At 36.4% G+C, this 27,099-nt stretch overlaps 1 protein-coding gene and 1 pseudogene across 1 annotated transcript; both read left to right on the forward strand.

Annotated features, from left to right (window-relative positions):
- Positions 1-224: 224 nt before the first annotated feature.
- LOC110801116 (pentatricopeptide repeat-containing protein At1g77405-like) lies at positions 225-14,391 on the forward strand (annotated as a pseudogene).
- Positions 14,392-17,478: 3,087 nt separating this feature from the next.
- LOC110801124 (uncharacterized) lies at positions 17,479-26,851 on the forward strand. Its single transcript, XM_022006440.2, has 8 exons — positions 17,479-17,668; positions 17,778-17,924; positions 18,036-18,148; positions 19,499-19,591; positions 20,327-20,429; positions 20,528-20,602; positions 24,739-24,834; positions 26,641-26,851. The coding sequence occupies exons 1-8, from the start codon at positions 17,579-17,581 to the stop codon at positions 26,698-26,700; spliced, it is 777 nt and encodes a 258-aa protein (XP_021862132.1). The 5' UTR covers positions 17,479-17,578; the 3' UTR covers positions 26,701-26,851.
- The last annotated feature ends 248 nt before the right edge of the window (positions 26,852-27,099 follow it).

A 27,099-nucleotide genomic window follows, 5' to 3' on the forward strand; every position in this document is an offset into this window, starting at 1 on the left:
AAAATATATTTATAATTATAGAAAAATACGAGGTATTACAACAACCGACACCGCGCTCCACTCAAGCAGCGCGACCTCGACAGGAGTCTGTCAAGCTCCAAAGATGTTCCTTAGTCCTTGGTCCGGCTGCCCATCGAGACCCTACCCGGGTTAATCACGACGTCTTGAAATCGACCCAATTCTTCTACTGGGTAAAATCCCATGGCGGGTTCACCCGCAACGAAATGACCGTCAGAGAAATGGCCATTGTGTTGGCTAAAGCTAATAAATTGTTTGAGCTGTGGAATTTTTTCAGGGAAATGAGTAGAAGAGGAGATGGTGGACTCATAACTACCATGTCCATCACCTGTTTGATAAAATTCTTAGGTGAAGAGGGGCTTGTAAATGAGGCAATGCAGGACTTTTATAGAATGAAACAGTTTCATTGCAAACCAGATGTTTATGCTTATAACACTGTAATTTTAGCGAAAAGGATATTAAGATTGGCAAAGCATGATAACTAAACCTATGCAACAAGTGAGAAACAACACTCACATTGTGGCACCGGAAATCAAGCATAGTTTTGAATTCCATTAGTTGTTTTATAGATGGGTTGGGGGCCCATGGTTGTAAAACATTGGGGTTGAACATTTATCATATATGAAATGTATTTTTCTTATATGCCATTTAATCTTGGTTTAGTATTAAATGATGAGTCCCTTCAATTTGACGATATATTCAAGATAGACTGTCAGGACCAGTCTTGTGACTAAGAAATGTCTATCAAGTGAACTTGAATGTCAAAAGTTGAAAAAGGTCCCTGGTCGGAGTTTTCTATAAAAATGGACGCATAGAAAACGCTAGACGACTAGAATGCAAGATGACTAGTAGTTCTGTTTCTTGAACTATGTGGACATGGCAATGTCGCAATCATTTGCATAGATACTTACTTTGGGAAGACTAGTATCGGACATACCTATGAAACTTTACTGTAAGAGATGAAAATCTGTCATAAGTAAATTTCATTAAAATTATTAGACACTAATCCTCAATACCTGAGTGATTTGAGATTACTTGTTTGAGAACTGGTTACTTTGACGTTGTCAACCGTCGCACCGTAAAAGGAGGCTATAACGGCAACGCTCGGGTAATCACCTATCAAACGAAGTCTAAACTCAAGATCGCAAGATTGGGATTGTCCTCCCATAAATCGGGATGAGATGCTGAAAGTTGTACAAGGCCACTCGGAGAGCTAGAAACTGTAAAATGCATGGCCATGCTCAGATGAATCATAGGCTATGATTATCTGTTTATTTGATCAGTTGAACTCTGAAACCGAGAAATACCTCTGGACATAATAAGGATGACAACTCTTACCTTATGTTCATGAGCAAGAATCAAGAGACAAAGGAATTAGGAAATGCACACTTGTCCCTAAGGACAAGTGGGAGACTGAACGAAATAATGCCCTTGGTCCAAGTATGCATTTAATGATAAGTCTAATAAATGCGATTCAGTATTAATTAATTTTACAAGTTAATAATTCAGTGAGATCAAGTGAACTATATGCCTAGCTAGAGGCCGCTTCAGTTCAAGTGGAATTAATAATATTAATCCACATCTTACTCTTGACTGAACCCGTAGGGTCACACAAATAGTACGTGAACGGATCAAGTATTTAAGTGAATTAAATACTCCATTTATGGATATTCGTAATCGACGGATCTCGGTTCCACTGGGAGCTGAAATCGTCAAAAGGCAAATTATGAATACTCCGGAAACGATGATATTGCCGGAAACGGAAATATGGATCGTATCGAAAATATAAATATTATCCAAGTCGTAGATGTTTCCGGAAACGGAAACATGGTACGTATCGGAAAATATTATCGGAAATGGAAATATTACCGGAATCGGAAATATTACCGGAAACGGAAATATTGTGAGAATCGGAAATATTATTGGAATCGGAAAATATTTCCGGAATCGGAAAATATTTCCGAAATCGGAAATTTTGTTCGAAGCGGAAATTAATTCCGGAATCGAAAATATTAAATATTGTTCGAATCGGAAATGAATTCCGGAATCGGAAAATTAATCGGAAGCGCGTCGTACGAAATAAACATCGGACGAGCTTGCTAGACGCAAGGCCCAACACGAAGCCAGGCCTGCGCCTAGCAAGCCCATGCGCGCAAAGGCTGCAAGGCAGCCCGCCATCAATCGCAAGTCCCAGCCAGCAAGCGCAAGGCCAGGCCCAAGCGAAGCCAGCAGGCTGGCACGCCCACTCGTGGGCTGCAACGCTGTGGGCCGAACTTCTCCGCGCGCGCGCATGGCCAGCGCCCCTCGTGGGCTGTGCGTGCGTGTGTGCGTTGAGTTCGTGCATGCATCGAATCCTTAATCGATTAGGATTAGTTTAAAGATTAATTTCCTAAAGTTACTAGAGTTAGTTGTTTAATTAATGTCTAATTCTAATAGGATTAGATTAATTGAAACCTAGTAGACTTCTAATTCCATTATTCCAACCCTATAAATAGGTGATGACATTCACAATTTATAATCACTCCAATTCAAGTATTCACATAGTTTTAAGGATTAAAACTAAAGTTAATTTGCCACAAATTATATTCGAATAACTTAAAACCTTAGGTGCAATTCTAGTTAATTAAATCTAAGGCGGATCCGAACGTGATGTGACTATCTACGGAGGGACGACACTTGGAGTCCTAAACTTGTTCTTGTTCGGTTCGGGAGTAGCTAGGTAAGGCACGCTTCATAAGTATGTATCCTAAATTATGCTAATTGTGTTAGGTTATGATACATATGACATTTACATAGATCATGCGGAAACAACCATTAACCCAGGAAACATATTATTTACACATAATCATATAGCATAATTAGATGCATACTCTTTGTTGCGTGCCTTCCCTAGCTGCGCCCGAACCGAACAAGAACAAGTCTTTTAGGACTCCAAGTGTCGTCCCTCCGTAGATAGTCCACAGCACGTCCGGATCCGCCTTAAGATTGACCAACTAGAATCGCCCTTAAGGTACTAGAAAATTCGGCACTTTTATGAGCAAGATGTGTTTTAATTTTCTCTCAAAAAACTCACTTTTGAATACTTTGAAACTTGTCATAAATTGTGAACCCAGGCCACATATTTATAGGGTTATGGAAAGGGAATTGGAATCCTATTCAGATACAAATTAATTAAACCTAGAATCCTACAAGAACTCTAATTTAATTAATTTATCAAATAGAATTAGGAATTTAATCATTAACCGAACTCTGCACGTTTTAGGAAACGTGCACGAACACAAACACTTACGCACACACACACGGCAGCCTCGATGGGCCGCCCATGCGTGCGTGCGAGCAGCAGCCCACGCAGCGAGGCCTGCGCGAGCCACAAGCCCACGCAAGCACCCGTGCGCGCTGCGCGCGCTGTGCGCGCTGCCACGGCCTGCTGGGCCTGGCCTTGCGCTAGGCCTGGCGTGGCTGTTTGTGTGGCGCGCTTGGCTTGCTGGGCGATGGCCTGGCTTCGTGCTGGGCCCTCGTCCGGCAGGCCTCGTCCGATGCTTATTCGTACGATACGCTTCCGATTAAATTTCCGATTCCGGAATTCATTTCCGATACGAACAATATTTAACATTTCCGATTCCGGAATTAATTTCCGTTTCGAACAAATATTTAATATTTCCGTTTCCGGAATTATTTTCCGATTCCGGTAATATTTCCGATTCTGACAATATTTCCGTTTCCGGCAATATTTCCGATTCTGGTAATATTTCCATTTCCGATAATATTTTCCGATACGTACCATGTTTCCGTTTCCGGCAACATCTACGACTTGGATAATATTTATATTTCCGATACGATCCATATTTCCGTTTCCGGCAATATCATCGTTTCCGGAGTATTCATTTCTTGCCTGTGACGATCTCAGCTCCCACTGAAACCAAGATCCGTCGATTCCGAATATCCATAGATAGAGTATTTAATGCCATTAAATACTTGATCCGTTTACGTACTATTTGTGTGACCCTACGGGTTCAGTCAAGAGTAAGCTGTGGATTAATATCATTAATTCCACTTGAACTGAAGCGGCCTCTAGCTAGGCATTCAGCTCACTTGATCTCACTGAATTATTAACTTGTTAATTAATACTGAACCGCATTTATTAGACTTAACATAGAATGCATACTTGGACCAAGGGCATTATTTCCTTCAGTCTCCCACTTGTCCTTAGGGACAAGTGTGCATTTCCTAATTCCTTTGTCGCTCGATGCTTGCTCTTGAACATAAGGTAAGAGTTGTCATCCTTATTATGTCCAGAGGTGTTCCTCGGTTTCAGAGTTCAACTGATCAAATAAACAGATAATCATAGCCTATGATTCATCCGAGCACGGCCATGCATTTCACAGTTTCTAGCTCTCCGAGTGGCCTTGTACAACTTTTAAGCATCTCATCCCGATTTATGGGAGGACAATCCCAATCTTGCGATCTTGAGATTAGACTTCGTTTGATAGGTGATTACCTGAGCGTTGCCTTTATAGCCTCCTTTTACGGTGCGACGGTTGGTCAACGTCAAAGCAACCAGTTCTCAAACAAGTAATCTCAAATCACTCAGGTATTGAGGATTTAGTGTCTAATAATTTAATGAAATTTACTTATGACAGACTTTCATCTCTTACAGTAAAGTTTCATAGGTCTTGTCCGATACTAGTCTTCCCAAAGTAAGTATCTATGCAAATGATTATGACATTGCCATGTCCACATAGTTCAAGAAACAGAACTACTAGTCATCTTGCATTCTAATCGTCTAACGTTTTCTATGCGTCCAATTTTATAGAAAACTCCGAATAGGGACCATTTTCAACCTTTGACTTTCAAGTTCACTTGATAGACATTTCTTAGTCACAGGACTGGTCCTGACAGTCTATCTTGAATATATCGTCAAATTTGAAGGGACTCATCATTTAATACTAAACCAAGATTAAATGGAATATGAAAATACATTTCATATATGATAAATGTTCAACCCCAATGTTTTATAACCATGGGCCTCAAACCCATCTTCTAAAACAATTCATGGAATTCAAAGCTATGCTTGATTTCCAGTGCTACAACGTGAGTGTTGCTTCTCACTTGTTGCATAGGTTTAGTTATCATGCTTTGCCAATCTTAATATCCTTTTCATCGAATGTTCTTCGAGATATGATGATAAGATCTTTTCGAGTTTGTTTATTATGTGATCTAGTCTTTCTTACTTCGATGGTGGTTTTACTCATTTTTCAATGAAGAACCATCAAGTTAGCAGACGTTTTTCTTGCTTCAAGAGTGGTTCTACGCATTTTTCAATGAAGAACCATCAAGCCAGCAGATAGGTGATCTACCCAAGTTCAGTGAAGAACTTTAAACAACCCTGTTTTATTGCTTCTTAGGCAATAATTACTTTTACTTCAACTGTATAGGTTGCTAGTGATGCTTTGTTTGGATTTACCTATCCAGGCAGTTCATAGATATGTGGAAGATTCTCCAACTCTATCTTAGAACATAGAAATTATTATTTTAATTTCCCACGCAACAACTCATGGTCTCCAATCCATGTTGCCATTTCAAAACACGATGCTTTATAGCTCGTCCTTATCAATGGTTAACTCCAAAGGGTCTTGCTTGATCCTTTGCCAGTGTTTATGCGTGTAGCATCAATATTTAGCATATCTTTATTTCCTTGAATTCAAGAACTATTCCTATGTACCTTTTCAAGTACCATAAGTATTCTTGATCTCAATCTAGTTGATCTTCACTTAGATCAATAGAGATTGGTATATGTTCGTCATGCCTAAAGTCATACGATACATTTTTGGCGATCCTCATATTATATCATACATGATAAGTTCTTTTGCAGAATAATTCCCAATTGAATTCTATTCATGTAACTTTAGCTCATCTAGTTTCAGTAGATACTAAATTCAGCTAAATTCTTTGACATATAATATAGGTTAAGAATCTTATTTAGATCCTTTGATGTTTAACTTAGTAAATGCTTATACATAGTTCAAACATCCTTTACTTAGATTTATTCACATGGGTCGAATATCTCCAATGGAGACTTTCGTGTTTGATTTAGTAAATGCCATTACTTAATCCAAAACAATATCATAAGATTTTTGTAAATAGATCTTACTACCCAGTATGTACTAAGTTTCGCCATGGTCCATCATTGATGAATAATTTCAAATCTAAGTCATTAGCATTTGAATGTTATTTCACAATAGAGAGATATGTGTGTGATACACATAGGACCAAATAAGTTTTTATGTACTCCCACTAAACTTCTTATACATCTATAAGAATCATGTACATTTTATGAAACTAAAATACTTATTAGCTTCACTAAAATACAGTTCTAATTCCCAATTGCTTGCTTAAATCTGGACTTAGATTTCATAAGCTAGCTTTCCTTTTCAAGCATTTATTTGGATCCACAAATCCTATGACATACCATGTACATAGTTTATTCCAACATTTGATTGAGGAATACGTTTTGTCATCCAATTGCCATATGTACCAATATGCAATCATTGCTTGAATTATAGACTTAAGCATTACGATTTTGCATGAGGTTTCAACACAATCCATGCCATGAATTTGCTTGTAACCTTTAGCAACTAATCTAGCTTTGTGTGTGAACACAATTCCATGTTTGATGGTTTTTATCCTTAAAACAAACTTGCAACCAATAGGTGTGAACCTATTCTTGCAAATCAACAAAATTTCAATTTTGTCATCAAAACATTGAGTATGTTTTATGGCCTTTAACCAATTAAACATATAGTCTATATATGGCCTCTAACCATTTTAGGGAATCTGGGTTTCGTCATAGCTTTCTTACAAGTCACTTCTTTTAGTTTGACTGCAAGTTGTAGGTTTCTTTACTATCTAATAGAAGAATTGCATAGTTTCAGTGACCTGAACTCCATGTTTCTTCACTATCTAATAGAAGAATCTCATAGTTCCAGTGACTTGAACTCTATGCCTACTTGGGTATAGAACATCAAACATTAGAATATCAATAGCCACTTAAAGTCCTTTGAATATTCTGTTCTCCTTGAAGCACTTGTAAAGTCTTCTAAGAGATGTCCAATTTTTAAAGCCACTTCTAAAGTCCTTAAAGAATAAGTTCGGATTTTCTGAAGCACTTCGAAAAGCCTCCGGAATTTCCGTTTATGTTTGTTGTTCGCCTCGAAGACTTTCGAGGTCTATTTTCTCCCACTTGTCATTTTGGAAACGAATCTCCAAAAGGACATTATTCCGAGCAAACAAACATTATGTTCTCAAAAATTCGTGGTAGAAACAATACCCTTGTGTCTCATTAGAATAAATCACAATGAAACATATATCTAGACTTGGGCCTTAGTTTGTCGAATGACAAACACTAAGCTCCCATTGAGTTTTGCAATTCTCTAGATATTTTATGAAAAGTTATTCTGAAATTACTTTTCAAAAGCTTTGACGAATTTGGTTTTGTTTGGTGGTAGTTGAGCATTTTGTTTTAGAAATTATAGGAAAAGTCTTTATGATTCATCATTGATCGAATCAAGTACTAATCGACTTCGATCATTCCAACTTAGATATGCCATATCTTATGGACCTAGATTGTGAAATTACAACACACAATCATTGATGATCATATTTGGTCTCAAGTAATCATCAACATGATCTAACCTAGATCTTTATGATTTCTTGCCAAGTGGATTTTATACTTCTGAATCTTTGAACTAGCCAAACAGATTCAACTTATATCACATTTGAGTAAATAAACCTATATTCACTCAAATCCATGTGAAATAATAAAGTCATAAAATCTTTCTTTAGCTTTGAACTCTATTGTCTAGGCGTTCTAACAATAGTTCATATCTTTTGTTACTTTCAACAAGTAAGACTAGTCGTCTTAAATTGATCTAGAAATCAATGAACTTTCAAAAGTCCATCAAAATAGAGCTTTTGAAGTTTAACTTATTGATATGGTCTAAGCAACAATGCCAAAGATTAGTGGAACTCAAATCAAGGGTTTGATTTGAACCTTAGTAAAGTTCTTTAAAGAGTTGTTTGTTTTAATCAAGCATATTGACTCAACCTGTAATTGACCATTTCATTCAAATAAACAAACAAACATTGTTTTTGTTCTTCTGAATGTGAGTCTTTCTGTGTTTGAAACAGAAATTTAGGTATGCTGATTATGGAACAAAGTAGCCATTAAGTTCCAGCCTTTGAAAGGACTTAAAACAAACTAGATGACCCTACAATTAATGTAGCAATGCCATGCTTCATTTCCCACTTGTAGGTCATTAGTGTATCCTAGCTTCCATTGTTTGAGTTATTACCGAAGTAAGAACCTCAAGCGGTATATGATACCAAGGAAGTTTGATTGCTAGGTCACTTCTCTTTAAACATAAACTTATAGGTAGAAACGGAATCGTAAATTCCTTTCATTTGTTCCTCGTTTTCCTATTTCTTGTACCTTTTCTTATAGTCTTAAGAATTGAATTCTTTAGTGTTGACTTTTATACTTTGTTAGACATGTCCAATGTCACCAACAAGGTTCTTTACCATTTTAATTTATGTTGAATATTTTGTTTCAACTAGATGATCTTACCAGAAGCTTCTAAAGTTCTCTAAGCATCGATCTATTCGAATGTCTAGGGACTAGACTCATTCGAGAATTAAATGGACAACGATATTAGGTTGTTAACCATTGGTAAGGCTGAGCGTTTAAACTCAATGCTTTACGATCTCAAAACTACATTGTATTTTGAATTCACAAGCACCAATTGGTTTGCCATTCGATTTTGATATTCGAAAACAACCATAAAAGTCGCTATAAGAAACGTACACTTTAAATTGCTCACTTTCTCTCATTTCCGTGAATCGTTCTTGGATTCACTACCAATCGAGGAAATTTACTGTTACCTTTCTAAAAGGATTTATTGCAGTGCAAGATATTTAATTATAAACAATAATTAAAACATTCATTGAAGCATGCAAAGTCTAAACATTTATCATTAGTAATAACTTGAAAATGAAAGCAATCATGCAATCTAAGCAAGTCATTAGCATTTTATTCGAATTATGTGTTCCGGCAGGTGTGAATAAAATGATTCCAAGATCCTAAAATCATTGAAGAACTAAGCACAGTTTGTCGACTTAATCCTAGAATATCTTAGGTAAGCAAAAGCCTTTTGCTAATAGTCTAGAAACTATTCTTGGTTGATAGGTACGTCTAAGAACTTATAAGGTAAACCTATCGAATTTGCCACGACATAAAAGGACTCCTTACTTATATCGTTGAGTTTCACCAAAACTAACATGTACTCACAATTATTTGTGTACCTTGCCCCTTTAGGACCAATAAGTAACACCTCGCTGAGCGAAAACTATTACTAGATTGATGTAAAGGATATCCAAGCAAGTGTATATTTTGGCATGGCACCTTTTAACTCAATTTTTAAGTTTGGAACTTAAGGCTCTTACTATGTTGGTTAGATTTTAAGTGAACTAAAATCCTTAATCATGCAACATAATCAAGCTTTTGATCTCATGCATTTTAAGACATATTTAAAACAATAAATAACTTAAAACATGCATAAGATATTTGTGATCTAGTATGGCCCGACTTCATCTTGAAGCTTTGACTTCAAAGTCCGTCTTGAAAATCTCCGTGGGAGGCACCATTTTCTTCAAATAGGATAAGCTATAACTAATTACAACTATTTGATGGTTCGCATACCATATTTGAATTGAAAAATAACTTTGGTACTTTAGACCAATTACATTCAAATTAATGGTACGCAGACCATATTTTCTATCCTATTTGGGCCATACTAGTCACTTCATAACCTGCAAAACAGTACATATACAATATATACCATTCACCCATTCATTATCATGAATGGCCCACATAGCTGGTTAGTAAAACACATTATGCATCACGTAAACATTTGCAGCAATTAATCAAGGGCACCAATAATCTACCAATTATTCAGTCCTTATTAATTCTAATCAAGTTGTTTTAACCTTAAGGATTTGTAGACCTAATCAAGAGTTTATGACTAAAAAGCGCTCCCACTTAAACCAATAAATTCATATGCTTTACCAATTTTAAACATAAAAATGTATTTCTAGTCTAACCGGAAACATACAAATTTAATTAAAATTTAAAGCTCATATAAATTTATAATTGAATCCAAAAAGTTTAATTTAATTTCAGTCGCATTTAAATTAATTCATGATTTTAATTTTAGTAAAATAATTAGAATAAATAACATTTATTATAATTATAATATTCAAAATTAAAATCCAAGAAAATAATTTAAATTATTAATTTTAAAATTACGTGAAACATTCAAAACGATCTAATCGTAACGCAAACATCCTACGCGTTGCACGCCCATGGGCCGCACGCACACAACCATTGCTGGCCATGTGCGCGCAGCCCATGCGCTCGTCGCATAGCTGCTGCATCCCTATCGCAAGCCTCCGCACGCATTGGTGCTCGCTGCGCGCGCCAGCGCTCATCGCACGCGGGCTATCGCTCGCAGTGCGCGCGCGACATCGCTCGCTGGGCGCGCGAGCCATCGCTCGCTGGGCGCGCGACATCGCTCGCTGGGCGGGCGACATCGCTCGCTGTGCGCGCGAGCAATGCTAGGCACAGCGCTCGTGGCACGCGAGCTTGCGCTCGCTGCGCGCGAGGCTGCGCGCTCTTGTGCGAGGCAGCGCGCGTTGTGGCGCAGCTCGCTTGCTGCCCACACGCGACTGCCTTGGCTCGCCCTACGCCCATGCCCATTCGTCCATTTTTCGTGGCACACGACACAAGGCAGGGCTGCTGCCTTGTGCTCGTGCACTACGCCCTTGCTCATTGCATTCGTGCCGCACGGGCGACGAGCTCCCTTGCTCGTCGTCGCATGCCCGCATTATACAACACCCCTTAAGGGTAACACGAAGCGTCCATTGCTTCGTGCGTGCAAGTTATATGAACGAATCGCATAAAAATTTAAAATTTATATTTAAAATTAATGACAAATTAATAAATAATATTAATTTCATAATTTTAGGGCGAAAAAATCGAAAATTTATTATCCAATTGATTTCCGATTGTTATGGATTCAAGTCTAGGTCATAAAAATTTAAAATTTATCGTAAATTTACAATTTTTATGGTGGTTTTTAATCATAGGTTTCTAATTAAATTACAATTAATTATGAAAATCAAATTAATTCTAAATTATTCTAATTTTCAACAAATTAATCATAATTACAAATTAGATTGCATAATTAACAAGACTAGGCATTCAAACTTGTTAAACATGTGCAGTAGGTCAATCAAAAATTCAAGATTTATCAACAAGAATCGCAAATATTTAATTTAACATCTTAAATTTACGAAATTTTGCATTCGAAAAACTAAAACCTTCGAAAAGTCATAGTTAGGCTTCGAATTTGACAATTCTGGGTTCGGCAGAAAAATACTATTTTTGTCAAAATTTTAGAATGCCTTTTACATGCGGAATTGACACAAAAATCACTCAATTCGGATGAGTAACGAAGAAACTGCCGAAAAACTGCGTACGTATAATTAAATAAACGCAATTTGCAATTAATTAACAATTACGAAAATTAATCACCCCTTTTAATTCTTGCAAATTTGTAATATTTAACCATGTTCATGCAATTTAGATTATGAAAATAATAAGGGGCTCGTGATACCACTGTTAGGTTATGATACATATGACATTTACATAGATCATGCGGAAACAACCATTAACCCAGGAAACATATTATTTACACATAATCATATAGCATAATTAGATGCATACTCTTTGTTGCGTGCCTTCCCTAGCTGCGCCCGAACCGAACAAGAACAAGTCTTTTAGGACTCCAAGTGTCGTCCCTCCGTAGATAGTCCACAGCACGTCCGGATCCGCCTTAAGATTGACCAACTAGAATCGCCCTTAAGGTACTAGAAAATTCGGCACTTTTATGAGCAAGATGTGTTTTAATTTTCTCTCAAAAAACTCACTTTTGAATACTTTGAAACTTGTCATAAATTGTGAACCCAGGCCACATATTTATAGGGTTATGGAAAGGGAATTGGAATCCTATTCAGATACAAATTAATTAAACCTAGAATCCTACAAGAACTCTAATTTAATTAATTTATCAAATAGAATTAGGAATTTAATCATTAACCGAACTCTGCACGTTTTAGGAAACGTGCACGAACACAAACACTTACGCACACACACACGGCAGCCTCGATGGGCCGCCCATGCGTGCGTGCGAGCAGCAGCCCACGCAGCGAGGCCTGCGCGAGCCACAAGCCCACGCAAGCACCCGTGCGCGCTGCGCGCGCTGTGCGCGCTGCCACGGCCTGCTGGGCCTGGCCTTGCGCTAGGCCTGGCGTGGCTGTTTGTGTGGCGCGCTTGGCTTGCTGGGCGATGGCCTGGCTTCGTGCTGGGCCCTCGTCCGGCAGGCCTCGTCCGATGCTTATTCGTACGATACGCTTCCGATTAAATTTCCGATTCCGGAATTCATTTCCGATACGAACAATATTTAACATTTCCGATTCCGGAATTAATTTCCGTTTCGAACAAATATTTAATATTTCCGTTTCCGGAATTATTTTCCGATTCCGGTAATATTTCCGATTCTGACAATATTTCCGTTTCCGGCAATATTTCCGATTCTGGTAATATTTCCATTTCCGATAATATTTTCCGATACGTACCATGTTTCCGTTTCCGGCAACATCTACGACTTGGATAATATTTATATTTCCGATACGATCCATATTTCCGTTTCCGGCAATATCATCGTTTCCGGAGTATTCATTTCTTGCCTGTGACGATCTCAGCTCCCACTGAAACCAAGATCCGTCGATTCCGAATATCCATAGATAGAGTATTTAATGCCATTAAATACTTGATCCGTTTACGTACTATTTGTGTGACCCTACGGGTTCAGTCAAGAGTAAGCTGTGGATTAATATCATTAATTCCACTTGAACTGAAGCGGCCTCTAGCTAGGCATTCAGCTCACTTGATCTCACTGAATTATTAACTTGTTAATTAATACTGAACCGCATTTATTAGACTTAACATAGAATGCATACTTGGACCAAGGGCATTATTTCCTTCAAATTGTTATGTGGCAATTAATTTGGATTCCTGGATTTATGGTTTTTCCGCATGAAATATAAATGCTTTATATTTTTCATAACCTAACATGGCCGTCAACCCAACCACAACCGACACCTCGCTCCACTCAAGCAGCGCGACCTCGACAAGAGTCTGTCAAGCTCCAAAACTGTTCCTTAGTCCTTGCTCCGGCTGCCCATCGAGACCCTACCCGAGTTAATCACGACGTCTTGAAATCGACCCAATTCTTCTACTGGGTCGAATCCCATGGCGGGTTCACCCGCAACGAAATGAACGTCAGAGAAATGGCCATTGTGTTGGCTAAAGCTAATAAATTGTATGAGCTGTGGAATTTTTTCAGGGAAATGAGTAGGAGAGGAGATGGTGGACTCGTAACTACCATGCCCATCACCTGTTTGATAAAATTCTTAGGTGAAGAGGGGCTTGTAAATGAGGAAATGCAGGCCTTTTATAGAATGAAACAGTTTCATTGCAAACCAGATGTTTATGCTTATAACACTATAATTTTAGCGCTGTGTAGAGTTGGATTCTTTGTGAAAGCCAAGTCTTTGTTGCAGCAAATGGAACTACCGGGGTTTCATTGTCCGCCTGATACGTACACCTATACCATTTTCATAAGCTCTTACTGCAAGTATGCATTGCAGACTGGATGTAGGTAGGCGATCAGGCGAAGGTTGTGGGAAGCGAATCATTGTTTCCTGTTGATGTTGTTTAAGGATTTTATTCCTGATATTGTTACCTATAATAGCTTGATTGATAATAGGATTAAAAGAGCCCTTGAGCTCTTGGAGGATATGATAAAAAGGGGTTGTTTACCAAATCGATTTACATATGATTCTTTCATTAGATACTATAGTGTGGTGAACGAGATGTTGAGAAGAATGCAGGGAATGAATCATGGGACTCCTACGACTAGCTCTTACACACCAATCATTCATGCTTTGTGTGAAGTCGGGAAGGCTACTGAAGCTTGGGAGTTTCTTGTACTACCCGTGAATGGAGGTTTGATTCCTAGGTAGTATACTTACAAGTTGGTTCTTGATGCCCTAAATTGCAATGAAAATTCCAATCTTCTAGATGAAGGAATCCGTAGAAAAATTGAGGATGGTATACTAGTTAGATATAGGCAGAGAATGAAAGCTAAACCCTTTATGAACCGAAAAGGTTCTCTTCTTGTAATCGAAGATCAATGACTCCCATATTTTACTGAAATGAGTACTCCGTAGTACAAATTGGACAAAATACTGCTTAGGTTTTTTAGTACCTTAAAAATACTCACATTAAAAATAAAAATAAAAATTTAATTTTGACGGATAACGAATTCCATCCAAAACTCCATTAGTTGGTCCCACATGCCTTTTTACATTGGTACACTCCTCCATGATCTTCCTTTTCATTCTCTACCTCCATTATACTTTAATTTGTATATTTTTCAACCTGCACTAATTCATAAAAACTTCTTCTTATTATTAATTTCCTTCCTCTTTCAATTGATTCCTCTATCTCTAAATCCTAATCACATGTGATGCATTAATTGGACTGCAATGTGTGCGTATTGCTCAATTTACGCCTCCCACATTACATTTGATTTGATGTTGTTCTTCCCTATTCTTGTTGTGTTGAGGGCAAATCTCTCTCTGCCCCTTCTCAATTATTTTTCTTCTTGGTATGCTAACACCTTCACCAAAATCATGGCGTTTTGGGTTGCTAGTCTGCTCAAAGTTCAATTGTTTGATTTTGTTAGAATATGCCTTGAAATCTTGAATGGATCAAGTCCTTACTGCAACTCCTCAACACATTTCTCTCATATGTATGTGGACGTACCTAACACATTGTTAGTGAATTACATTAAATATTTATGTTCTTTTTAATCATTTTTGATCCCGTTATAAAAAATTGGTATTATTATCTTACCCACAACATTTACAACTTTTCACTCACTTTCTCTTAATTTATTCGTTTTTTTTACCAACCCACATTTTTAATCATATATCTTACTTTATCCATATTTTATTATATTCACTCATTTTTTTTATACATTTTTCCTATTATGTCTTAATATTTATGCAAATAGTAAAGATCATTTAGAAACAAAGGTAGCTAGTATACTCATTCAACCTCTTCCCTTCCAATTCTCTCTTTAACACTAATTATTAATTTGCAATTTTATTTATATATCCTTTCAACCTTCAAATCCGACCATTATTTACATCACATATTCCCATTAAAAATTTAAAATCACAAGGCTCAATAAAATTAAAATTTCAAAAGATGGCTAAACAACCATTGTATAACCGGCTGTTTTAGAGCGGATTCAAGAGCTAGTTTTATAGGTTATATTTTAAGGTAAAATTAACTCATGAATAGAAGAGTGGCGCGACTCCTATAACATAAATCATAAATAGAAATTATAGATTATAAAAAAAATCCGGATCAAGTATATCATTTAAACATATCTAATGGATGTAAAATACGACTCCTATAACATAAATCATAGATAGAAAATATGGATTATAAAACAATCTGGATCAAGCATATCATTTAAACATATCTACTAACTAAACATTAAGATAGAAATATACAGAAATCGTGAGAAAAGTAGTATGAATTGATGCATTTAATTATTCAAAGAAGACATATCTTCAAAGTTACAATCAAAAGGTATCCTGCCCATATAACACAAGGCTTAACTATGGTTGCTGCAATTTCATTAATCTTACGAAATTTAACATAACATGCAACAAGAGATAAAAAATTGATAGACCAAAATCCTAGGCCAAGTTGAGCCATGCCCATGACCAAAATAAGTGGATACCAGGTGACGGTTAACGAAATCTGACCCAGATAAATTGGTAAGACGTCCGAATTGATGTGGAAACCGCCATCGGCCCAAACAAGCCAAGCGGCAAGACCCATTAGGAATGAGGAACATAATGTGCACACATGAATTAGCCATAGGGGTGGGAACCAAATAGGTTTCTGCAAAACGTGATATCTCCGACCTGAACCGAATAAGAGAATAATTGTGATAGGTAATGCAATATTTGTTATAAGTGCAACTATTAGGGATCTAAGTGCACGTTTGGCCATAGCCATTTTTTGGTGTTGTCTTTTCATTGTATCATTTTCATTAAATTTATCCTTGGTAGCTTGTGAAGCCATGGAGATAGATACGGATAAAAAATTATAAAGAATGTTGAGCTGACTTTAGAGCTATGAGGAGATTTTATGATAATAAGTAAATTACGAATGTCTTGGAGGAAATCAAGGAGAATTTCCTAATATCAGTGATTTTTTCCTTAATAGTTTGCTTCCATTCATTATGTCACCAATACTCTGTAATTGGTTTCCATGTCAACAATTGCTTCTCTCAATTTAAATATAATTTTCCTAAGTTTATTTCTTATAAGATAGTATAAGGTGATTATTTAAGTTTACTAAATGTACCTAAACCGCCGCTCTCCCCTCCTCTCTCCCATCTCATTTGGGTTTAGGCCCTGTTATTTAGAGTTGAATTGAACTGAACTGAATACTCCTGAACTGAAGTGAACTGAACTTAACTTAACAGAATATTACTAAAATAAATAATAAACTTTTTTCTAAACTTCTTTTTGTTGTTTGCTTTATATTATAACTCCAACCGCCTCTTCCACTTCATTTTCCCCATACAACATCAATTCACCGATTTATTCATTCAACATATTCCACTAGCTCCATCTCCCCCCTTAAACACTCAATATTAATTTACTATATGATTTATGTATTATTTCAACCTTCAAATTCTACTTCTATTTAAATAATATATATTAACACTAAAATCACAAACTCGATAAAATTAAAACTTAAGAAGGTGATTAAATAACCACTATATAACAACCCGTTATTTCATAAGCTACTTGTTTCTAATATTGTAAAGGAAAAATGATATTATCAGTCCCAACTATGGCCGATTTACTTTAAAATGTCCCAACTTTTGATTATCTTAGAGTAAAGTCCTTTCCAAAAATGGTCCCTTAGTTAAAATTAAGTGTTAAATAACTTAATTAAGACTCATATCTCTCGTGCAATAATCATATTTTTTAATTAAATGAAGTAAATGGAATAGTATTATACGCTTAAATCAAGTTAATTAACAATTTAATAAACTACACATGTCAAAAAAAAATATTCATAAATTAAATTAAAGGACCGTTCTGAAAAAATATACCTTAAAATTGAGACCAGTCTAGAATAATCAAAAGTTATAACATTTTAAAAGTGAAATCGCCGTAGTTGGGCCGTTCAATATCAATTTTTCCTATTCTAAACCCCTCTCCACTCTTTCCTCCCAAATCCCACTGCTACTACACAAATTTGAGGAGAGAAAAACCCAGAACAAAAATGGATCATTCAACACCACCAACTAAACTAGAATACTTTGACAACATGTCCAAACTCCATTCAGAAGCAACCATTCTTTTCCATTTTCAGGTTTTTATAGAATTATACATTTCAATTTCATTACCCATAATTTTAAAATTTAACATTCGTTTTAATTTCTAATTATTTCTACTAAAACTCTTGAAATTCAATTGGAAAGGGTGATGATGGTAGACAAGCACTGATATTGGATTCCACTGTATTTCATCCTCAAGGAGGTGGACAACCCTCAGATACTGGCTTCATCAATGATCTCAATTCATCTTTCAAATTTGTTGTGGATGATGTTAGGAACAAAGATGGGATTGTAAGTAATCATCAATTTGGTATATTTTCTGCTCTGGATTTTCAAGAAATTTGAACTTCTGAGGTTTTTTAAGGATAATTTGACTAAGGATGAATTTGGGTTGTTTTAAAGGTTTATCATTTTGGGAATGCTGAGAATTTGGAATGTATTGATCAGTTGATGATTAAGAGAGGGACTAAGGTTTATTTGGATGTTGATGAGTCTCGTCGTAATCTCAATTCGAGGTGTGTCTGCGATTATTTTGTTTTGAATCCGAAATTTGTGTTTTTGTTCACTAGTGGTAGAATCGTTGTGTTTTTTCCTTGTTTTTGTTAGCTCTTGTCTATTAGTCACATTATATACACTGATAGAGTGTGCGTAAATAAAATGGTGTCTTCTTTCCTATTTGGTATTGCTTTATGATTAGATGTTCGAATGTGTCACTCCATAAATTGAGTGATGGCCCTGATGGGGGAGGATAGAAAAGAACGACAACTACAAAGATTTTCTTGTAAATATCATATCATATCCATGATTATGAGAAGTTGGACAATGTAACTACTAATTCGAGACAAAGGGGTAATTGTCTGCAATCTGCATACCTGTACGACCCTCCCCGCCTCTCCCCTCCCACTAAAATAAAATCAAGCACGAAGATATATGAATTGTCTGATTACCTTTAACAACTTCTCTGCTAGTTTACAAATGGGATACTCTTTGTTGTTGTTGAACTGTGATCTTTGTGGATAATAGATTAAAAGCCTAATGATGTATGAAAGTTTTAACATAAATGATTTTCTACTGTTTTACAAACTCTGTAACAAGCATACTTTGTGTCTCCTCTGCTCTTACAAATTCTGACCATCTAGTTCACTATGTCGGATTAGAAGCATTGTTCATGTGATTATTTATATAACTTGTGTTTACACAAATTCTTATGTTAAACAGACTTTTGGATAAGTCCTTGATAGTTCGAGGGGCTTGAATTTGAGCGTCCTGGGATCTTGGATTTTCATATTACTCATTTCTGTTTAGGAGAGAGGTATTTTCAACACCAACTAGTAAACTAAAAACCAAACAGGACATTAAGAATGTGACATAAAACTTAAGCTTAACTGCTAGTTGATGACAATCATCAAAAAGTAATTTGTACATTAATTGCTCTTTTCAACAAGTTGTCAGAGAGTTTTCAATCCCATAAAACTAAGGCCACTAATTAAATGCCTAGAAACCAAAGATAGAAGAAAAGGGAAGATGACTGGTAGTTCTCGTGGAGATGTGTAATGCATCGAGTATAGGAAAGGGGTACATTAGGAACTATCATTATAATTTTGTTAGAGGTCGCTTGAGCAACAAGAAGAGGAGAGTTAGTTAGTCTACCAATAGAGGAGTTTAGGGGAAGAGAAGGCATGATGAAAATGATGAGAGTTTTATTTTGTTCTGTTTTAGCTTTTTAGTGGGGGTGTTCAGCCACTCGATGGCCTGCCATTGAGCAATCGCATAACTATTACAATGCATTATCATTTCCCCCAAATTATCGCATTTAAAAATTTAACCCGTTTTTCGTGCTTACTAGCTACTCTTGTTTGATACAGGCTGCATTCAGCAGGACATGTGTTGGATATATCCATACGTAATGTTGGTTTGGAACATTTTGAGCCTGGAAAAGCCTATCACTTTCCCGATGGGTATATTATTTAATTCATAAGTATTTGTTACTTTCATTTTGTTGAGTGATATGTGTAGCATGATGTCATGCTATATCTACTTGACTATTTAGGCGTAACTAAACCAACACTTCATGCTCAAACTTTACTTTTTTGGTTCATGAGCTACCCACATTATCGAAAAGTAAAACCAGAAGTTGTGGCCTCTGACCGTGATTCAGCATTATTCATTTGCTTTCAACCTAAACTACCATCCTTCCTTTTATTTTTTCCATGAATTAGTAAACTTCCAGAAAGCACTTCAGTGCACCAAACATAGGCATGTGCATAAACGCGAGGATATTACAAAGTAATTTACATTAGTATTCCACTATGTCTCCTTCTGTAGTGCTTGTTATGTATATCAAGCTCATAAAAAAGATGTGGAAACCAGGGTATCAAGCAACCCCTTCATTTCATGAGTTCATTCCCTATCTTCCTCATAAAACTAGCCAGTCTGTAATGCAAGTTGCAGACTTGAACACTCTAACCGCTCTCCTCTCCCCAAATTGAAAAAGAAACCCTGAACTCTGGATGTACCTTGTAAGACGTCGAAAGAGCTTTTGGTTTCAGCTTATAGATACTCTCGTTCTTTCAGATTTTCTGTTTTATTCAGTGCTGATTATTCTGTAGCATCTGCATACGTGCGTATGGAAGCATGTGCCATGTATCCCTTTGGTAAATTGTTTATACTTGATGATACCTGTGATCTTACAGGCCATTTGTTGAATATAAAGGCACAATTCCACAAACCGAATTGCAAATTAAACTAGAACAATTAGAAAAGGATGTTAATGCCCAAATTTCAAGAGGACAAAAGGTATCAATGAACTTAGCTTCTGCAATTACATCTTGATTATGAAGTGCAAAATCTAATATCTAATGTTCTCTTATCTTATGGTAATCTACTGCACTCAGGTTTTTGTTGGTTTATTTCCATATGAAGAAGCTGCTGATATCTGTGGTGGTAGGCTACCTGATTATATTCCAAAGGTTAAAACTTATCCCTAATGTTTAACAACTTGTGACCTGATAACTGATGTAGTTCCCCTCATTAAGTCTTTATTCCCAGTGTTAAAACATTTCCCTAGTGTTAAACATAATCTAACGGTGGTATAACTTTCCTCTTTTAAGTGGCCATGCCTCTTCATTGATGGTCTGTAGTTATAGCTAACTTATACCGATTTAGAAATAAAATAATTAAACATGACTAGCAAGTGCGCAAGGAATTAACTTGTTCCTTGTCTGATAACTAAGACACACAAAATAAGGAAGGATTGTTTGATATAAAACTGAATAGCAGAAAGCTTTACAATGTCAAATAAACCAGAGACATTCGAGAGGTCTCGACTCTCCCAAATAACCAAAATACTCTCAAGATGATTTCTGCTTCCCCCCCTTCCCCCCTTTATTTACAACTTCTAACATAAGACAAAAGCATAAAACCAAAAATAAAATCAGCCAAGGCCAGCTGTGCAAAAGACAAATGACATTAACACTTCTAAGAGCTGCCTTCCTCTGGTGTAGCTGCGCTCTGCTGCAGTGGCTGTCTCTTCCTCCTTCTGGTGTATGTCTGGAGAACAGGTGGAGTAGGTGAAGGTATTGCAAAGTGAAAACAAAACTAAGGGCTTATTTGGCACTATCAGGTTTTAGTATTAGGTTTTGAGATTTCAAAAGTTGTACTTGATAGTATATGAAGCATAATGAACATAAAGGTGGTCGTACATATACCAGTAATGTTTATATTAAAAATTCATTACTATTTACTTTTTCTGGATTTCAGCACTGTACTTTCATATTTAAAATAAATTGAAAACATAAAACTCGCAACAATAACAAACAAGCCCTAAACCTGTCCCTCGCCCTTTCTGTTTGTTCATGTCAAATTCTAATGATAATATTTTAGTATGTGACCCTGTCATGGAAGATAATGGATACAATACGTCAAATTCTAATGAATACGGTCTTGATAATACACTCCCTCTGTCCCTATTTGTTTGCCCCATAGGCAAAATATGCTTTATTAAGGTATGGGCCAAAATTTTGCAAGGGGATGGGGGTAACTTTGTCTTTTGAACTTTTATTAGTGTGTGCAAGTGGGATAAATGGTGGGGACCTATTACTATATATAGAAATGGGGCAATCTTTAAGGGACGAAGTAAAAGAGAATATGAGGCAAACAAATAGGGGCATGAGTATTAAATTGGGTCTTGTTTAATGATTAAGATCATTTTATGCTTTAGGAAGTAGAGGTAATCAGAATTAGGGAACAAAGAGACAAATTGTAATGGTTTAGTTGATGAACATGAAAGGTTTGCTTGAGCCGGCAGAACACAAACTTAAGGTATCTCCTTTCAATATAGCATATTCTAATCTCAAGCATCTACCGAACTAGGCTTAAGTGTCCTCACCAAAAGCCTCACATCAGGTTCTATCTTGTACAAAATTTTCAAGAAGGTATTATTCTGATATAAACAAATATTCTCTTGCAACATAAGAGACTTCAAGCTCATAAAATCATCAAAATTAGTCTCAATAATTCGGTAGTTACAGATTGGTTCAAATTTATTGAACTTAACAATATCCACCCACTATTCTTTAAACTTTGCATACAGATCAGTTACAAAGTCAGTCCGATCAACAAATTTTCTCATATACAAGTAATTAACAACCCAACTTTTAGCCTTATCAAACATGTGTTGTGAAGCCAAGTAGCTAACTCTACTCTTTCATCTTCAGGAATATAGCAAAGGTTCAAATACTTCCTACATTTCTGTATCCAAATTCTAGGATTAGGCCCATAAAAGATGGGAAATTCTGGGTTACATACATACCAAAGAGGCTGATTGAATGATCTCTAATTCACTAGATTTTCTTGGAGATTTCTTGATTCTTTTGTTTCTCCTGAAACCTGATTACTAAAACTGGAAATTACCTTTTCTAACGTGTTTTTCAATTTTCAAAGAAATTGAAAACTCAAAACTCGCAACTAAATTGAACAAGCACTAAACCTCTACCCACTCTCTATTTCCTTGTATTGTCAAATTAAATGATTAGTTTGTGATCCTGGTAAAGAAGATGGTGGATATCAGATCAATTATAAATTTATATGTTTATTTTTAACAGCTTCTCATTAGAAAGTACTCATTTGCTCTTGAATCTTGGGTTACAGTGACTATGAATGATTTCCTAGGTGAACTTTTTCTTTTGTTGTGTAGAGAGTTGGTGTAGACAAAACTCAATCTCAAATCTTATGTACACTTTCCAAAACTTTACCAAACAAAGCTAGTTGATTTATACATTGAGAAACTTGGTTAGGTGGTAATCTGCTCACTTCCGAATTTGATCTTTCTGTAACGGGATATGCATTAATAGGGGTGAACAACTAACTATCTGGCACACATGAGAATTTAAAATTTCGTGGCATTGATTTTGAAACTAGATTGAGGCGTTAATTTTAATTTTTTGTGTTCCAAGTCTTTGTTATAGTCAACTTACAAAAGGCAGCTCTGAGTCAGGCGCATGGGGCTAGTTAAGAGCTTATGACAAGGGAATACTTTATTTTCCTATATTCACTTCAGCTGTAGATATAAAACTTGAATAGGTCCATTATTAAAGAGTTTATGTGAATGTTTCTTTTCTTGATTAGTATTCTTCTGTGAAAAGCTGTGAGGCTCAAATTTCTACCAATGACCTATTTTAGAGTTTTGTTTGGCGTTAGTCCAGGAACTCTATTCTCTTGGAGCTCTTCAATTTGGGACTCTGCATTTGGCTGGTTCTGGGACTTTTTTTTTTCTTTGGTCTCTAATTCTAGGAGCTCTTTTTGTAAGTACCCCATTATGGATAAGCTTTTAATTTATGTTGGTTGAAGGGAAACTCCCTTTTCTTTATGGCGTGATCACGTTTATCAAGTCTTGCTTGTCTAGCCCTCCACTGTATCTGTTTTTTTCTCCTTAGTCCTATAAATAATTACCATAGACAAATGGCACCGTGAGGTATTTGAGTCCTTGGTATACACTATACAGTCACTATGTTTAATATCAAGCTTCTGGTGGAAACAGCTCGGTGTAAGGTTGCATACCCTTGACCCCTCTTCTTCACCATAAGAAAATCGTAAAAGCCTCTTTAAAGGCATTCAGGTAATTTGAAGTTGATGTTAGCCCTTTAGATCAAGGGTGGAGCCTGGAGGAGGAGAAAAATTGTCTTGCGACATGGGATCTCCCCAAACAAGCTACATGCCCTTGGCAGAGGCGAGGAGGGAGAGGTTGCTTCGCTGAGTAGAAGTCTTCTTTTTTGGGAAAGTGGCATTGTGAAGTTAAGCTTAACTCCCTTCATGCACAGTGACAATGGAAAAATTAATTGCTGGGATGTTTTGGGTGGGGATTCTCCTCCCTGTCGCTTTTCTTCTCTTCTTCCTTCACTTTTCCCAAGTCAACTCTTTATTTTCCTGCCTTGCTTCCCTTGTTCCTCCTAATTCACATTACCCAATAGTTTACAGTGAACAGGTAATTATTAATGCTCCACAGCACGTAGTCATTGTTGTAGTACGGGCTTAGGTTTCTGTTAAATCCAGCTTGTATCTTTCCACCAATGATTAAACTTGAGGGATTAGCAGTTGCCACATTAAGAAACTTCAATAGGCCATTCCCGACATTGTCATCTTCTAAGGCTAGATTCAATTGTTTCGTCAGTAAAATGATTAACGAGAAACTTCATTTTCCTTCTCCATTGTCGTCTAAATCAATTTACTGTAACTCAATTACTTCTTGTAACTTATATTCTGGCAATGAGATGTATTACCGAAAAAGTGATTATCTGTGAATCAGTTACCATTTCTTGTTAAAGACAACAGATTATCCTACCTCTTGACTTATTTTTTTTCTTCTAATTATGTCATTGTTGCATTTCTAATCCTACAGTAAGTTCATGAGAGTTCTCTAGTGGTTGAATCAGGAAAGTTATATGAATATTGACTTTAGATTCTCATGTGTGCCAGATTGCTATCGACATAAAATAGAAACAGTGTTATTTCTCATCTCTCTAAAGGCGTAAATAAATTTATTGAGTAGGTTTTACTTTGACAGTTATGTTTTTTAAGTGTCCACAGTTCACACTTTCAATTCTTGCAGGGTAACAGTCCTCGTATTGTGAAGATAGGTGAGCATTTTGGATGTCCTTGTGGTGGTACTCATGTTGCTGATATTTCAGAAATAAGGAGTATGAAGGTAAAGATATTGGTTCCATGCATAAAAAGTTGTTGGCAAATGCTATTGGTAGTTATAATCGTCATTGTAGTTGTAAGTTGCAAAGCTCCGTAAACTATTAATAAGCTTCTGGAAGGCGACCCTTATCTTAAGGAAATGTAATTAATCTCGGGCATATTTTCATTTTTATCATCTGAATCTTTAAGAAAATAATAGTAGAAGATAAGACAGCTTTCCTTGTTACCGTTCTTGAATTAATGAGTCACACAAGCTGCCTTCATACTTGTAGTTGGTGTTAAGTCATCTTGCAAGATAAATCCAAAAAGTAGTTCAAATGGACATGAGTTTTTTTAGTTTCTTCTCTTTGTTTTAGTGAGCTGTTAAGTCTCTAGCTTGCTTAGGACACACACTGTCACACAAGCTTTCAATCTCATGAAAAGAAGATTTCAGAAACTTCTGTAGATAGGCGCCACACAATCCTTCAACATCACCCTTTTGTAGGCTCCAGTAGTGTTGGCCTCTTGCACAATGTTCACCGAGTTTACAGCTATACTATTTGGGAAATAGTGCCGTTATTCAGATCTTATTTTTTAACTTACGATTAACATATAAAGGAGATTATGGAATGAGATTGGGAAATTGTATTTTTTTACTTGAGCTAGGATTGAGGCTTAGTGTTATCTGAACTTAGATCTTGACACGTTGGCAAGGAGAAGCTATATTGACAAGTTGTGAGAATTGAGATATGAAAGGGCCACATGAAATCAACGGAACTTCTATTTGGTGATTGAGCATAACTTGTTAGTCTGACTCTGATGAGTCAAAATCTTGTATGGCTGAAACCCCAATTATTTTGCTTCTTTACAGTATTTTGTGCTAGTTGTATTTTATTTTCCCTTTGTTTCCCCCCTTATATTATGCTGTACCAGCATTAGGTATTTTATTATTTTACCCTAAGAAATGGAGACCTATTGGCTTGTTATAAAAAAAGGAAAAATTGATGGGAATAAGTCAACCTTTGGTCCGTTTATTAACAATATGTCTAACTTTTGATTATATCTGAACAAGTCAACCTTTAATACCCATCTATTTTAACAAGCTACTAAAACAAAGTATGGAAGTTGTTAACTTGTAAACCGTTTAGTTTAGTTGTCAACAGGCAACCTTTGACCTTTACTTCCCAAAAATGTCTACCTTGCATTAACTTGAGTTTAAAAGAAAAATCCTTCTCCTTCTCGTTCTCTGTCTCTCTCTCCTCCTCTTCCTCCCCAGTCCACCACCAGTCCAACCTTCTCGTTTTGATAGACAATTAGGGGAGTGAGAGAAAGGGAGGGGGGGAGGAAATGGAAGGAAATTAGCCCTTGGTTGTTTTAGAAACAAATCTCCGAAATTGGAGAGAGTCGGAAGGTGAATTTATCAGTTGTTATTGGAAGAAAGTACTCATCGAACTGCATGTTGCTGCTGTTGTTTTTTACAATCTATTGATATCACTAATAAAAACATATTATTTGTTCTTCTATGGGCTCAAATAATTTCCGTCTTTCTATGGCACTTGTTATGTCTTGTTGAAGACTTCTGCAATTCCCTCTCTTCTCCTCTATCAAAACAATGGAAAAGGTTTTGTCCTTTCCTCCTCTTCCTTGCCCTCCAATTTCTTCCTGAATTGTTATCCAATCATGCTGTAAAGGTTGAATTATTCTTTCTTGTTATGTTAATTGTAGACTGAAACGGCATCCATGTCGTGCTGCTGTTATATCTTTTTTAGTCTGTGCCGGTTACAAGTTATAACTATCAGTAGTTAACTTGTTTTGTTCGATTACGTTGCAGATATCAAAAATTCGATCAAAGAAGGGAGTGTCGAGAGTTTTCTATAACATTAGCGCTTGAAATGGTGACGACTATACTCGTTACATTTGTAAAATTCGCAAATATGTGGAGTGTCAATCTCTGTATAATGAAGTTTGATTATGACATTTATGGAATTAAAGAAGCATGCAGAAATATAAACTCTCTAGTAGCTACAACTTACTTCACTTTATACTGGTGCGCACGTGGATCTGCTGTGTTAAAACAGTCTCTCTCACAATCTTCACTCAATTGAACTAAGGGTGTTGACTTCACTTAGGGACGAGGGAAGATTTGAGATATATTATACATTGAGTTTTCAGTTAGGTCACAAGACAACTCACTTGACATTGTAACTTTTTGTCAAGTGTTGTGCTCTAAATAACGTTAAATAAGAAGAAGAAAAAAAAAATCATACCAAGCATGACTTCACCTAGTGGT

The sequence above is a fragment of the Spinacia oleracea genome, chromosome 5 (genome assembly GCF_020520425.1).
Source record: "Spinacia oleracea cultivar Varoflay chromosome 5, BTI_SOV_V1, whole genome shotgun sequence".
Taxonomy (NCBI): domain Eukaryota; kingdom Viridiplantae; phylum Streptophyta; class Magnoliopsida; order Caryophyllales; family Amaranthaceae; genus Spinacia; species Spinacia oleracea.

Coding starts and splice junctions, on each gene's coding strand:
- LOC110801124 (XM_022006440.2), top strand. CDS start 17,579: ATGGATCATTCAACACCACCAACTAAACTAGAATACTTTGACAACATG. Junction 18,149..19,498: donor CGTCGTAATCTCAATTCGAG/GTGTGTCTGCGA, acceptor TGTTTGATACAG/GCTGCATTCAGCAGGACATG. Junction 19,592..20,326: donor GCCTATCACTTTCCCGATGG/GTATATTATTTA, acceptor GTGATCTTACAG/GCCATTTGTTGAATATAAAG.